The 15057-nt window shown below is 44.9% G+C and overlaps 1 protein-coding gene across 2 annotated transcripts in view; it reads left to right on the forward strand.

Moving 5' to 3' along the window:
- CDH13 (cadherin 13) overlaps nt 1-15057 on the forward strand; it is a 977229-nt gene that overhangs the window by 868197 nt on the left and 93975 nt on the right. For both annotated transcript variants that reach the window (XM_012648205.1, XM_012648204.1), the window contains exon 8: nt 12956-13138. In XM_012648205.1, coding sequence (XP_012503659.1) covers nt 12956-13138 — 183 coding nt within the window. The remainder of the gene's footprint in view (nt 1-12955; nt 13139-15057) is intronic.

Genomic DNA, 15057 nt, shown 5'->3' on the forward strand with positions numbered 1-15057 from the left:
GCACGCTTGGCACCTGTTCAATCAGACCCGATAAGGATTTTTGAACAGTGTGTTTTCTACTGTAATTACATCTCGACAATGACCAATTACATCGTTCCTTGATTGCAAATAAATTTACATTGCTTATTTTGGTGTTCCCCAACCTCATAGTATCTTTCAATATAGTTAATACTCTTTAATCACACAATGGGAGGTGAGGAAATGCAGGGCCCCTCTCGGGAAGGGAATGAGGGGGTGGGAGCGTTGAGGATTGCTTTTTCTTTGTTGTGTGTGTTGTTGTTTAACTGGAGAGTCTTGAACATGTTTATAGACTTGAGGGGAGGGATAAGTGGGTGGATGGGAAAGCAGGAAGGAAGGAAGGGGTTCGGCATCCAAGAGTAGAGAGTGGGCGGGCCCCAGGGCTGGGATTCACTTTGCACAGAAAGGGAGACAGCCCCCTGTAGCCAGGGGAAAGAGACAAGAACCGGAGAAGGGGTTTGCAGGTTTCGAGTTGGGGTTGCTGAACGCAGAGGGCACCTGCATTCCTGGACTCTCTTTCCCTGAGGGTCCAGCAGCAAAGTCAGCTGCTGGGAGTAGACAGAAGGGATCTAGAGTGGACTTCTCAACCTTGATGGGACACCCAGCCACCGGGGGGTCTGATTCCAGAGGGTTAGAGCGGGGCCTGGAGCCAACATTTCCAACCAGCTGATGGGTGACACTGATGCTGCTGGTCCAAGGACCACGCTTTGAGCAGGGAGGGTACAGTGAGAGGGGAGATGGACCACAGAGAGCAATTCCTCATTGCCAAATAAGCTGCAGTCTGAACACAGTTCCAATTGGACCGAATGGAAAGTGCCCTGTTCTAATTTTCTGGGGCCATTGAGATGGCCCCGAGGGTGACAGAGCTGCCTCTTTTTGAGCCCCCGCTCCTTGGGAGGGCAGTGGAACTACACCGGCTGCGCAACCAGGATCTGTTAGTTGTATCTGAGTCTACCCGGCACCCACAGGTGTGAAATGTATTTATCGAAGTGTCAGGGAGAACAGAAAGCAAGACAAACTACCTTTCTTCTTTTATAAAAGGGATTATCACTTGCTAATTCAGAAATTGTAGAGTAATGAAAACTACATCAATAATTTTCATAATAATTATAGCCTTTAGTTTTACCCTTGAATGTTTTCCTGGCAATGTCTGATTCAATTACCCCAGAAAATGTTATTATGCTATTTCAGTGTTTTCCAGTGAGGTTTGGGTCTAGGATCAACTTGCTGGTAAATCTTGTCCTGGGGCTTGTAGTCTTCTGTTCCCAGGCAAATGATGTGCAGGGAGCCCTGCCATGCATGGTGTAGCTAGGTTAGTGACTCTCAACCAGGGAGGACTCACACACACACACACACACACACACACACACACACACACACACACACAATGTCTGGAGACATTTTTGATCGTTACAACTTGGGTGATGCTGCTGGCATCTAGCAGGTAGGAGACACGGATGCTGCTAACAGCTCCCTACGCACAGGGCAGCCCCTGCCCAACAAGCAATTATCCAGCCCAAAATGTCAATAATGGTGAGGCTGCAGAACCCTAAGTTAGATTAAGAATACAATTAGGAAATAAAAAGTATTGGTCAGGACACTTCTGGTTATATATGACACTCATCTCTAAGTAGTTTAGATGACAAAGGAACTTTCTATTGGTAGGAATATTATTTAGTGAGAGACTAGGCTACTATAACAAAAAGATTCAAAAGAATAAAGTTTATTTCTTTGTTCATGTTCCTTATAATGACGTTCACTGTAACAAACTTCATTTCTTTGTTCATTTTATTCATGTTCATTGTAACAATGTGCATTATATTGTTCATTATGTGCTTGGCATTAATCTAAGCATTTGATAAAAATTTCCATTTAATCATCATCATAATCCTATAATGGTACTATTATTTTTCTCATTTTGCAGATCAGAAAATTAAGACACAGAGAGGTTAAGTGACTCACCAAAGGTCACACAGCCAATGCGATACAGCTCATGTGGCGTTAAACATGAGTCACTTTCCTCACTGGTCTTTTTCAAAGTCACAGAGTGCCTTAGGGCACCCGTCTCCCCACACAGACTTCCATTGTGTTATTCCACCCTGGAGTCAGAGCCCAGAAGGGATCAAGAATGATTTTCCTAGTCTTCCCCCACTGTCCCATGGAGGCTGATTCCCAAGGGAATGTTTCTCATCCATCTCTTCTCCCAGTGGGACACAGAAACTCCATAAGCCACCTCTGGAAGAAATCCGCAGCTGTGCTGATGGGAATTACAGTAGGACCTGTGGGGGTCTATTTGAAACCCGAATCAATGGTGCAAACACAGAGAATGGATTTAGAGCAGTTTCTTCTGACTAAGATATTTGGGATTTAAATATAAATTAGAAGCTGTAAGTCAATTCCATGTATGAATTTGTGCAAATCCCTTGTAATGAAGGCAGAAGGTTTCTCTTACCCCATTTGTACTTGAGCGTTAGCATCAAGAGCCTAACCAAGTGTGTCGATGTCCCCGCAGCTCAAGAGATTAAAGATGTGCTTGCTCTAGTTAGAATGCGCTGGAAGTGGCACGCAGGGAGGGGTGCACATGCTCCGTGGGCTCCAGGGAGTCTGTCTAGTTGCTGCATTAGCCTGAGCAACGCCCCATGGAAATTCAGAAGAAGGCAGCTCCTTGCTGTGGTTCAGTCAAAGGTTTTGAAAGAGATAAGGCTCTCATCATACTCTCCTTCCCAGCCCCTCACGTCATTCGAAAAGGGTGGCCTCATTCTCGAGCACTGCCTCTCCTCGCCGGGGAGCCAGAGGAAACAGTCTGGCCTCAGGTGTTCAAAAGGGACAGCCCAGGGCCGCATGTGTGGGGATGGAAGACTCGAATCCCCAGCCCCTAAAACAGAGTTACCCCCGTGACCTAGTGATTCCACTCCTGGGTATAAACCCAAGAGAGTGAAAACATAGACCCTCACAAAACTTGGACATGAATGTTCCCGGTAGCATTATTCACAGTAGCCAAAAAGTGGAAACAAACCAAATGTCCATCAGCTGAGGAATGGATAAGCAAAATGTGGTCTGCCCACATCATGGAATATTTTCCAGCCACACAAAGGGAAGAAGTACTGATCCATGCTACACGGTGGGTGAACCGTGAACACGGGTGCTCAGTGAAAGAAGCCAACACAAAGGGCCACGTACTGTATGATTCCATTCAGATGAAATGCCCAGAAGAGGCAAATCCTCAGAGACAGAAAGTAGAAGAGCAGTTGCCAGGGGCTGGGAGGAGCCGAAGAGTGGGGAGTGGTTGCCAAGGGGGATGGGGTTTCTTTCCAAGGTGATACAATGTTCTAAAATTGATCATGGCGATGGTTGCGCAACTCTGTGAATGTACTAAAATCCATTCAGTTATACACCTTCAATGGGTGACGGTTATGGTATGTGAATTATATCTCAATACAGCTGTTACCAAAAATATGCACAACATCATGTCTGCAGACGACAGGTGACGTCACCCAAAGGGCCACCTTTCTAGGACGAACTTGAGAGCTTCTGAAGTTTTGAAAAATCATGAGCTGATTGAGCTTGGAATGCATTGTTTTCCTCCTTAGCTCAGAAATCAAACCAGATTGGGCAAAATCTTAATTCTAGAAAAAGAACTCCCAAAAGATGAGAAAACAGAGCTTAATTTATAGAAACTTCACACCTAGCTCCTAGAATCAGGAATTGTAGCTTATTTTTAATATCACCGGCATCTCCTGGCACTTAGATGTTGAGGAGTTGATAGGAGATGGGACCCAGGTATCTACCCAGGTAGATAAAGAATTAATTTGTTGGAAGGAGGTTTAGAAAGGAAGGAATCGCTTAAGAATTCTCTTGCCCTGCTTTATTTTTCTTCAAAGAACTCAACAAGCGTGGCATTTTATTATTTATATGTTTGTGTATTGTCTCTCTCCCACATAAGAACAAAACTTATGAGAGCAGGGACCTCCTATGTTTAGTCCACTGCTATATGTCCAGAGTCAAGAGCAGAGCTCAGCACAGCAACATGAGCCATAAATATCTGTGGAATGTATGAATAGGGGAAAGAAAGCTTCAGTGGGGGAATAGAGAAACGGATAGTGATTGTGAAACCATCACATGGAGAGTGAATGAGGGACTAGGAACATACACCTGGAGAAGGAACAAATGGGTGTGATAATGAATGCACAACCAGGAGAATTAACACATGGACGGGGATGCAGGCATGGGTGGGAGATGAACGAATCATTAGGACAGAGACAGGCAGCCACCATGACTCAATCTGCTCTGGCTCTTTTTGCATCTGTGAGCATGTCTGGGGGGAAAGATCTCTCCTGCATCCTCACATCATGGGGCGTGTCTGAACATCAAGATGTAGCCCATGGTTAGGACATCCCTGAATTCAGCAAAGGAAGGCAAGTGGGGCAGGTCAGGAGATCGGGACTGGCAGGGGTCCCCTCCAAAACGATGTGCAAGAAGGGACCTGAGCCAGACACTGAGCAAGATGGCAGGATCACTGGCTCAGGGGAGAAGGCCACAGAGGTCACAAGAAGAGTCTTTTCCTTTGAGATGACTAACAGGCTATGAGTCCAGCTCATTGTACAGAAAAAGCCGTATGGGTGACTTACAGTGTGTTAATTCCTTCAATACAGGATAGTTTATCTGTAGTGCCACCCCGTAGCTGTCCTTGTTCCTCAGCCAGGTGTCCTGACTCCATGTCTCTGGAACAGTGAGTGTCATTATTTAGACACACAGAGTGTCCCCATAGGCCCCCAAGAAGACAGGCTGCTTCTTTTCCAGGATTTCCACTCTGATCCCATTGGGATAGCTTCCAGGTGCATGACTAGGCAGAAGCCCACTGAGTTCCTCGTCCTTCTTTGGCCCCAAACATAGCGCCTTAGGCCTATAGTCTACCTACACTCAAGGATAGAAGCCAAATACAGTAGCTCCAAAGTGATCATTGAGAATTAATTTATACTTCCCTGAGTGGTCCACCTTCCTCTGCAGCAGTCCCCTTCTTTGCTGGAGAGGCTGTTGGGTGGAGGTATGGAGAACAGAGATTGGTGGGTGAGGGATGTATCTGCAGAAATAAAACAGTTGATGAAAGAGATGACCCCCAGGAGACAGCCCTGTGATTTCTTTGGGTCCGTTTAGCAATTCCTGTGAACTCCTTGAGCATAGAACAGTAAGAATTCTCAAGGTTCCCCACCAGTGGCGTCCTCTGGCACTGCCGACACCCTGTCCCCACCTGCAGGGACCTAACATGAGCTACAAGATCATTTAACATCGAATGACAGCTCTAGGAGGGAGGGAGCTCAGTGGTCACCTCGAGCAGGTGTCACCAGCCCTGGCTGTTCACTAAAATCATCTCGGGGAGTTTTTAGGTGTACAAATGCCTGGGTCCCACGGGAGAAAACTGTCTGAAAACTGGACCTAGATCATTAGTAGCGCTTTAAGTCTTTCAGGTGATTCTAATGTTAAGAACTACAGCTCTAGTCTGATACCCTGGGACAGAGAAGTTACGGAATTTACCAGAAATTTAGCCTTGAGTTAGAGGCCAACCAGAATCTGCCCCATTTCATTGAATTCCCCAGACCTGTGAATCTGCAGAATTGCGTAAGTCAAACGCCAGTGTCTTTAGAGCAGACCATGCCATTGTTCCTAAAAAGCCATCCTTCATCCAGATCCAAATGTTCGTGGTCAAATGAGCATCTCTACAGAAAATCTCTTTGCTTCTCAAAATTAAATTATTTTCAATTATCTTGTCAGATGAACAAATGTGTTTTGCATTTTCTTTCATTTTTTTAAAAGAAAGAAACCCAACTAAAGGGAAGATGCTAATGTCAGATGAAATAAAATGTCTAAGCCTGGAATTTAGAGAAGAAAGAATGCAGGCATATTTGCTTCTTGGTTTTTATTTTTTTTTCTCCACCACCTAATGTAATATTTATTTCATCATTCCCCTAAGGCAGTGATTTTCAAACTTCTCTTTAGAAGAAAAACTTTTTTTTCCAAGTAAAATCTTAGGCAGGAATTCTAATATACAAAACAGGTAAAACAACAGATTCCCCAGGTGGTTTAAGTTCTCGTGGTTTGAGGGGAAATACTTGATGCCCTGGCAGTGGACTCCTGGACCATCTCAGACATTCTCAGTTCCTGGGAACATAGTTTGAGAAGCACTACCCCCCTGCCTTATTTTTCTGTCGGTCTTTGGTGGCTGTGTTGTCATTTTGTCTTGCAGGAAAAAAGACGAGCTTTGTTACGTGAGCCTCTTCTCCCTGAAAATTCTCTTTTGGTTTTGTTTTGTTTTTGTTTCTTGGTTTTGCAAATGTGTGTGTCGGTATGTGGCAGATTCGAGGAGTTGCGGTAGGCAGGGTTATGTAGAGGAAGAGTACAGTCATTGAAGGTAGACTGTCGGGCCCCCAGGGAGCCCAACCCAGCCAGCAGGGCATCTTCCTCAAAAGTCATTTACTCAGCAACTCTTATGCATCTGCAGCCAACACGTGGAAATGTTCCACAGGAAATGAACGGACACAGAAGTGTGCACTGAGAGGAAGGGGGAACAGTTCCTGCCAGAACACTCCGTGAATACTGTTTCCCTCTCTTGTCCATTAGCTCATTCCTCTGCAGCTATAGAGCCAGTGGTTGAGGGAGGCTTGGTCTTTCTTCTTGGTGGAACAGGGACCCACAGACAGCAGCTCTCCAGGAACACAGTTTTCCTTCCAGCCCAGAGTTACCACGGGTGGGTAGGTCACAGCGACTAGAGAGTATTGGTCCTTCAGGATCAAGAACAACATAGCCTACGATGCCAATGAGTCTTGAAGAGCACTCCTTGCTCAGGGCATGTTTCTTTATTGTCGAATTGCTACTCCTTATTATTGTTGAACTGTTTCCACATTCAGATTTTGCATTACCTTACTTTTTTAGTAATGGTGGGTGGCTGGAAACATTCAAGTGGGAAAACTCTAGTAATGCGTGGAGATGTTTGATAGAACTTTCTACAACTGCCCTTTACCGTAGCTGGTAGGTATGCTCTCTTTGCATAACAGAGATGACATGCAAATACTTTTAGCAAAGCATGTGGCATAAAAGAAAAACACAGTCATTGTCAGTAGAAGAAATTAATGTTAGTTGGATCAAGGAAGGACTTTGATTATGTTTTCTTAAAAAGAATCTTTATCTTTTAGACTGAAATATTTACAGATATGATGACATGTCTGGGATTTGTTACAAACAATGAAGGAACCAGGAGGGGTGGCTATGGAGATGAAACTCTATATGGGTGGGAGTTGAAGATCTCTGCAGTCTGATGACAGGCACATGGGGTTTATTATTCTATTCTGTCTGCTTTTATAAATGTTTTAAATTTTCTGTAACAAGATATAAAAGACAAAAAGGAAAAAATATTTGAGAAAGCATCTATGGAACCCAAATTATCATCAAAAGGACCACATTTCCCTGATGAGAATGGCAGACGTCTACAGAGTTGTTTTCACCAGGGCCCCATTGTTGCAAGGAGTAGAAACCCTCTCAAGGTGGCAGGAGTGAAGATGAGGTTGTCAACTGGTACAAAGCTCCCCACAGACAAGAAGGTTCCTTTGGGGAACCTTCAATCACGGTATTGAGAGCACTACTGGGAAACCAATCAGAAACCGAGGACAAAATCTGTGTTTTGTCTTTGAGTGCCACAAAAATCTCTCTTCTGGATTTTACTCTCAATTTCTCCATTCTTTTGCTGTCCTGTGCACATTAGATTTCTCTAATAATTCATCAGTGTCCAAATGACAAAAAATGGCCACCCCATGCTCAACTGCTCAGAGGCCTCTATTTCTCTGAGTTCAAATTTTTAAAAGAAATAATCTAATTGTTCATGAATCAGCCAATACATTGGTCCCCTGAGTCAGGTGGTCACCTCTGGGTGCAATCAACTGTGGCCAAGAAACTTGATACAGAATGGCCTCCTCGTAGCACTCTCTTCAGCAGAGACTGGGAGTAGGTTTCTCCCACACAACTCAAGGGAAATAAGGTATATGCACAAATAACTACATTATAAGGTGGACTGTGATAAGAACAGAAAGAGTCCCAAGGGTTTGAACCATATTCTCCAATTTATTAGTAAGAATTTCATACAATACAGAGCGAAATCCATCATCATTATCATTGCTAACAAATATTGATCCCTCACTATACATGTGCCAGGCAAGTTGCCAAGCTTCTTAAATGCATTATCTTATTTATATCAATCAGTGTCTCTACCCATTAGAATATCAGCAAGAGCTTAGATTCTTCCAATACGCTGTGTCCTTATGTAAACACAGACTCATAAAAGAATTTGCAAGTTAAATTCCTGACGGTCTCTCCCCTACCTTTTTATCCCCACAAATAAAAATTAAGTTAATAAATCTTTCTGAGACCTTATCTTTTAATTTTCCAAAACCAAGGCCCAGATGACTGCATCGCAGCTTTTCAAGTTCAGCATCGGTTCTCTGTAAAACTTCAGGTTTGGCAGCTCATGAACCTGGACTAGCAGTCAGGTCAGGCACGTAAGTTGACATACGTCAGCCCCTTAGAATCATTGCTGTCGCTTCTTCCCCTCCTGTGGCTTTCCAGCCTGCCGATCATTGTTTCCATCCCCCTGGTTAACCTGAAGACCAACCTTTTGCTCTGTGAGGGAGGACGTACGTTCTTGGTGTATAGAAAATTCAAGTTCCTCTTTTCCCTGATGACGACCTTTGTGGCTAGTCCAGTCAGCCTCATCCTAAATGCCACCATGTATCTCAGCCCACCTTATCAGAAAAAGGACAACGAAATAACTCAGTCCTGAATTTGCAGGAAAGAGCTAACAAGCTAATGTCATCCCGACAAGCCAATGCCCCACATGGCTGTGTAAACGTACATCTTACAGCTGGTATCTGATGGCACACAGTTTAACAGGAAAGTAACTTTATCTATTTTTTTTCCATTAAAGGAAGTAATGGTACAATCAATAATTCTCCCTGCGCTGGTGTGGTAAATTAATGTCTGTCTATTGTTTTTAAATCACAAAGTGAGCATTGCTATAGAAATGTAAGATGGTACTATTTCATTTTAATCTATTTAATTTTCCATTCTTGAATTACATAATGGGGTTAAAACATTGAATAGAATTAATAAAATGAGTATTTAATTAAGCAATAATGAGTTTCTAAATGGATGCTCAAAGAAACCAGCTTTATAGTTTATGCAGGACAGATAATGGTCTTAACAATTACTATAATAATTGCGTTGAATGTTTTCTATATTTAAAGATTTTTTTTTTTCTGAATTCTCTCAGGAGTAGATTTAAACATAACCTGGTTCCTTGATTAGACTCCATTTTGCTTTCAAAATAAATTCCAAATGCCTTTCCATGGCCCGCAAGCCTTGCACAGTCTGCCTCTGTCCCCCTCTGGAGTCCAGTATCAAACAGTTCTCCCTGCCCCGCCTGCGTTCCCGCCACACCCAGCTTCCTTTGGTTCCTCACATCACCTGTGCCTACTTGTGCCACCTGGCCTTTGTCGCTGCTCTTCAGGTGCCGGGAGTGCACTTCCTTCTTCACCTTGCAGTGCTTCTTCTTCTGTCAGTCCTCGGGGCTCCTCAGGGCATTTCTCCCTGATGATCCTCTCCGGACTGAGTCAGGTAGCCACCCCCCCACCACACACACGCACTGCTACAGACTCCCCAAGAACTATGTGATTTCTGTGCTAGCAGGTAACACATTTTTATAATTATACATTTATCTTATATCTGCCTCTCCTTCTAGCCTGGAATTTCCATGAGAAAATATACCATGTCTGTTTTGTTTACTAGTGTATCCTTGATGGATGGATGGATAAACGGATGGAGGGATGGATGGATGGGTAGATAGATGGATGGATGGATAGACGGATAGCAGGTAAATGTGGCTGTGGACCCACTGCTACATCTAAGGACACATGAGGCCACAATACGTACTTTTGAGAATTCCTAGAACATCACCACCTTCCCATTCTACTTGGATTCATTGGTCATACACTAAAAAGGTATTCTATGCCAGCCCCTTTGGTAGGTTGTGTAGACATGAAAATTTCAGTGTCATGAGAGAAGCTCCATAGGCTTGTCTCACTTAGACATAGCTTAAATATTAATTTTATTGATTCATCCATCCACTCATCCATCCATCCACCAGATCTTTAGATCTGGTTATGTGTTGGACGTGATGCTATGTACTGAGGATCAGGGCTGACTTATCCATCAGGCACCATTGGCACAGTGTTAGGACCCTAAAATCAGAAAGAGGAAAAAAAAAAGAACTTTTAGAGTAAGAGAAATTTTTAATTTTTTTCCTCGCATCATAAAAATAAAATTTTTAAAGACTATAAAAATCTATTATGGTAGGATGGGCCAATAAAGGCAAAAATGCCTAGGATCGAAAATGTCACAGTGCAGCTCCGCTGGAGCACAAGGGAGATCAGCCCATCCCTGCCCTCCTGTGCACCCAGGCAAGTGGCGGAATCAGGCACCAGTCAACGCGTCCGTCCCTCGGGTCTTGCTCCTGTACGACTTTATCCCGTCACATTCTTCCCCAGCTTTCCCCTCTGCTGTCAGATCCCACTTCCTATATTTAAGACCCATTTGTTCATTCAACAAATTTCTACTGAGTCCCTTCTATGCCCCTAGCAACACTCAGGGGGCTGGAGATAAAGTCATGAACAAGGCAGATGCACGTAGCGCCTGCAGCTTCCTCAAATCATGATTTATCATAGGGTTTTCATCTTGGCAATGTGGCGCTTGTCTGCTTTGACAAAGCACCTTCTCCCTTATGTACTGGACATAACTGCATTTCCACTCAATGGGTGGCTCCCAGCATCCTCTAGTCTTAGCACACTCCATGCCCACGAAATTGACTACCTGGTTTCCTGAGGTACAGGTGTCAGAAGAGCCACAAGGACAGGTTACGAGCTGATTTCTGCAGTGATCAGTAGGGACAGACAACCAGCCCTCTGGCTCTAGATCACAGCAGGGGCGAAGGATTGGCCTAAACAAAGGGCATCTGAGGTCGGCACAAGTAGCAGAACTGGTTGGGAGCAGAGATCACTGGGATCCAGTGATTTTTGAGTCTGAGCTTTGGTCACTAAACAATTTTGGACAAGACCCTTCCTTCCTTTGTTCTCTGTGCAGTCGTCTTCTTCTGTAATCTGCAAGGATTAGATAGCACGTGTCCCCATGGCTCCCTCCTGGACATGCAACAGACCGCTGGTGACAGAACTCCTTGCTGTTGAACCCAGATACACCGCAGGCCCCTGGGCCCCCGGCTCAGGCCGCCTCACCCTTGCTGACACCCACCTGCCGTCCTCAGACTTGCAGTCCATCCGATTCTCACCCCAGACTGCATATCAGAATTATCCCGGCAGGTTAAGAAAATATTGAATCCTAGGCCTCAGTAGCAGCAGATAAGACTCAGGGTTTTTTTTTTCAAAGCCCCCTGGGAGATTCTAATGTGCAGACAAGGCTGAGAACCACTGGTCTAGTTTTCCAGCTCGAAAATTCTATGATTTTTGTGAGAAGAGGGAAAGATCAGAGATAGGAGCAGTAGACCTTATTTAAATTGCCCCCTGGAGCTGTTTCCAGGTGACAGCATCCTCAACATCCTTCCTCATTCCAGCTGTTTTCCATCTTCCGTGCGTCTTCTAAGACTTTTCCAGCACCTCTTTTATGAAAAGCAAACAACTCACCCGTGTTTGCCGAGGTGCAGGAGACAAATTAGCTCCTGTCCCCACCCCATCCCCTGCAAGCCACCAGGATTAAGGCTTATGATTAATGATTTGCAAGTCAATTAATCAGCCACTGATTTTGAATCCTCATTTCTCAAATTACTTCTCTTTGAACACGAGGGCTTTTTGACATCATCTTACTGTCTCCAGATTGACTTTCCTACTAATCAAAATTCCAAGATATTTCTTCTTCTTGTCAGCTTATTGGTATTACTTGTTTATAAAATATTTGCAAACAGATTACTGTTCACCTGTAGTGTGTCAGAGGTGAGCGCCAAAACAATACTTTATGCTTCCAGCTCAAAGGAATGTGCTAATGATAACTCATGAAATTCTCTATCTATGGGGAAAATGATTTTTCATGTATTGATTTATTTTCACCACACCTACTTTCAACAAGTATTTAAGATGTATTACAATAAAAACACAGGTACAACAAGGCTCCAAACAATTGATTAATGTGATTCCTTAGAAAGTGATTTTTAAGGTCATATTAGGACAAGGGGTGGGAAGGATGGGATTGGTTTTCTCCATTAGAGAAGATGGCAGGATCTAGAGGGGCTCTGGGGCCAAACACTGCACTTCAGATCCCAGTCCCCCCGCCTACGAGTCGTAGCGCCCCGCTCGTCTGGTCATCTTGCTGTTTAGGGGAGGCGAAGCTGCAAGAACTAATGCAAACAAAAATGGCTTGAATGCAATTGAAGTTTGTTTCCCACTCAATTGTAGTTCAGGACAGGTGTTCTCAGCCACCAGGCTGCTCCCCTGCATGTAGTGACTCAGACACCCAAGCTTCTTCTGCCTTGTGGCTCCCCGCTGCCCTCCAGTCTTGTGGTACTTGGCATTCTGGTAGGCAGGGGGTGAAGGAGGACAGAGAGGAGGCACACTTCTCCAAACTCACCCACCCCCATGCAGCCCAGCCCAGCCCAGCCCAGCGAATGTCATTCCTGCCCACGTTCTGTAGGAGAGAAACTAGTCTCTCAGACCCATCTAAGTTCAAGGAAAGCTGAGAGGTGCAGTGTAGCATCTTCCAGGCCATAATCCTCCTATGTTATTATTCATTATTAAGTAAGACAATGCGTGTAATGTCTCCAATGCAAAGCATGTAGTAAACGGCCTTTGCTATGGTTTTTCAAAAGAGTGACAGTTACCGTCTGCTTGCTTTGCAGTTTCAAGCCACAGTGGAGGAAGGAGCCGTGGGAGTTATTGTCAATTTGACGGTCGAAGACAAGGACGACCCCACCACAGGTGCATGGAGGGCTGCCTACACCATCATCAACGGAAACCCAGGGCAGAGCTTCGAGATCCACACCAACCCTCAAACCAACGAGGGGATGCTTTCCGTTGTCAAAGTAAGGGCGCTTCCCCGGCTCCTTTCCGCTCGTATGGGCGCTGAGGGCTCCGTGCGGGGGGTCCTGGAGTCACTGAGTTTAGAAGGTCCTCGAAAAATTCTCCTATTCTCTTCCTTTGAGAATTAACAAAGGAAAAGGCTCAGGGCTTACGGGTGCACTCACACCCTCAGCAGCATAAACCAGCAGCCTAAAGTGAACCTGTTTTACAGATTCTACAAATCTCAGATTTATTTGTAACTTCAAGAAAACCAAACTTAAGTTTTAAGTGACATTCTTCATACATCTGCTAATCAATTGTCAAAAGATCTACCAAAATGGGATTTTTTTTTTTAAGATCTGTGCTCAGAATGTGGACTATTACATTCCTTCTTAATCTTTCTTAGCAGACTCTCAATTACTCTCTACAAAACCCACACAAAATAATTATTGGTGGGAAACCCTCTGTGAGCCTTGCTAGCAGACACATTGACCCTCTCTCTGGCTGTGAGTGGAATGAGGTAGAAATGTGACCATAAATGTAAAGCTTGTGCTAATTCAAATATATCAGGTGGGAGGATGGTGGCACAGAAGGGGTGATCCAGGTGGTCCTGGTGTCCAGGGGGAAGGCATCTGACACAGTCCCATACCGTCTGGGGAGAGTTTCTGGGGAGAGTTTCTGCCCAAGACCAGACCATTGGAACACATTTCCTCTTCTAGTTCATGAAGCCATTTGCCTCAAAAGCAGGGAGCCCTATTATTTCTACTAATAGTAGCAGTGGGCAGAGCGGGAAGATTGCTGCCTACTCCCTGTGTGCCCTTGGCCAAGATCCCTGACTATGTTTTCTGTGCCTCAGTTTCTTCATCTGTAAAATGAGAATGATAGTATAACATACCTCTTAGGGTTGTTGTCGTAATCCATTACAACAACGTGTTATTAATATAACAGAGTACTATAGCCCGGGTGGCTGATAGACAATAGACATTCGTTGCTCACAGTTCTGGAGGTCGGGAAGTCCAAGGTCAAGGTGCCAGCAGATTCACTGTCTGGCGAGGGCTTGCTTTTTCACAGATGTCCACCTTCTCACTCTATCCCCACATGGTGGAGGGGGCAAGGCAGCTCTCTGGACTCTCTTTTATAGGGCCACCAGTCCTATTCAAGAGGCCTGCGCCTAATCAATCACCTCCCAATGGCCTCACATTGAGGGTTATGATTTCAACACGTGAATTTGGAGGGACGAAAGCATCAGCCTACAGCAGTTGTTGTGAGGATTTCATGGGCCAAGAGGTAATACGTTTGGAACACAGACTGGCACTTATAGCCTGCGTCAGCTTCCCATGGCTGCTATAGCAAATTAATGCAGATTTAGTGGCTGGGGGAAAAAAACATGAATTTATTATCTCCTAATTCTGAAGGTTAGAAGTCTAACCTGAATCTCGCTGGGCTAAAATCAAGGTGTCGGCAGGACTGTTCCTTCGGGGATCTCTAGGGAAAAATCCGTTTCCTTGCTTTTTCCAGCTTCTTGAAGCTTCCTGCATTGCTTGGCTTGCAGCCCCTTCCTCCACCTTCAAAGCCAACAGCGTGGCAGCTCCCAGCCCCTCTCTGACTCTGGCCCTCTGCTCCCATCATCACATCTCCTTCTTCCTCGTTTGGCCTCCCCGCTGCCCTCTTGTCTGGACCCTGTGATTCCACTGGACCTGCCGCTAATCCAGGATAGCCTCCTCTCTTAAGGTCTCTAACTCAGTCACATCGGCAAAGTCCTTTCCGCCATGTCAGGTTACATATTCCCAGGCTCCAGGGACTGGGACGTGGACATATTGGGGAGTCATTATTCATCCTACCACAGCGATATAGAAACACCTGCACCAACAAAGTCCCACCAACGCCCAGGGCAGGACCCAGAGCCATGGAGAATGGCAGATCTCAGAGATGCTTCCAGCTT

Source organism: Propithecus coquereli, unplaced genomic scaffold (assembly GCF_000956105.1).
Source record: "Propithecus coquereli isolate 6110/MARCELLA unplaced genomic scaffold, Pcoq_1.0 Scaffold280, whole genome shotgun sequence".
In the NCBI taxonomy this organism is placed as follows: Eukaryota; Metazoa; Chordata; class Mammalia; order Primates; family Indriidae; genus Propithecus; species Propithecus coquereli.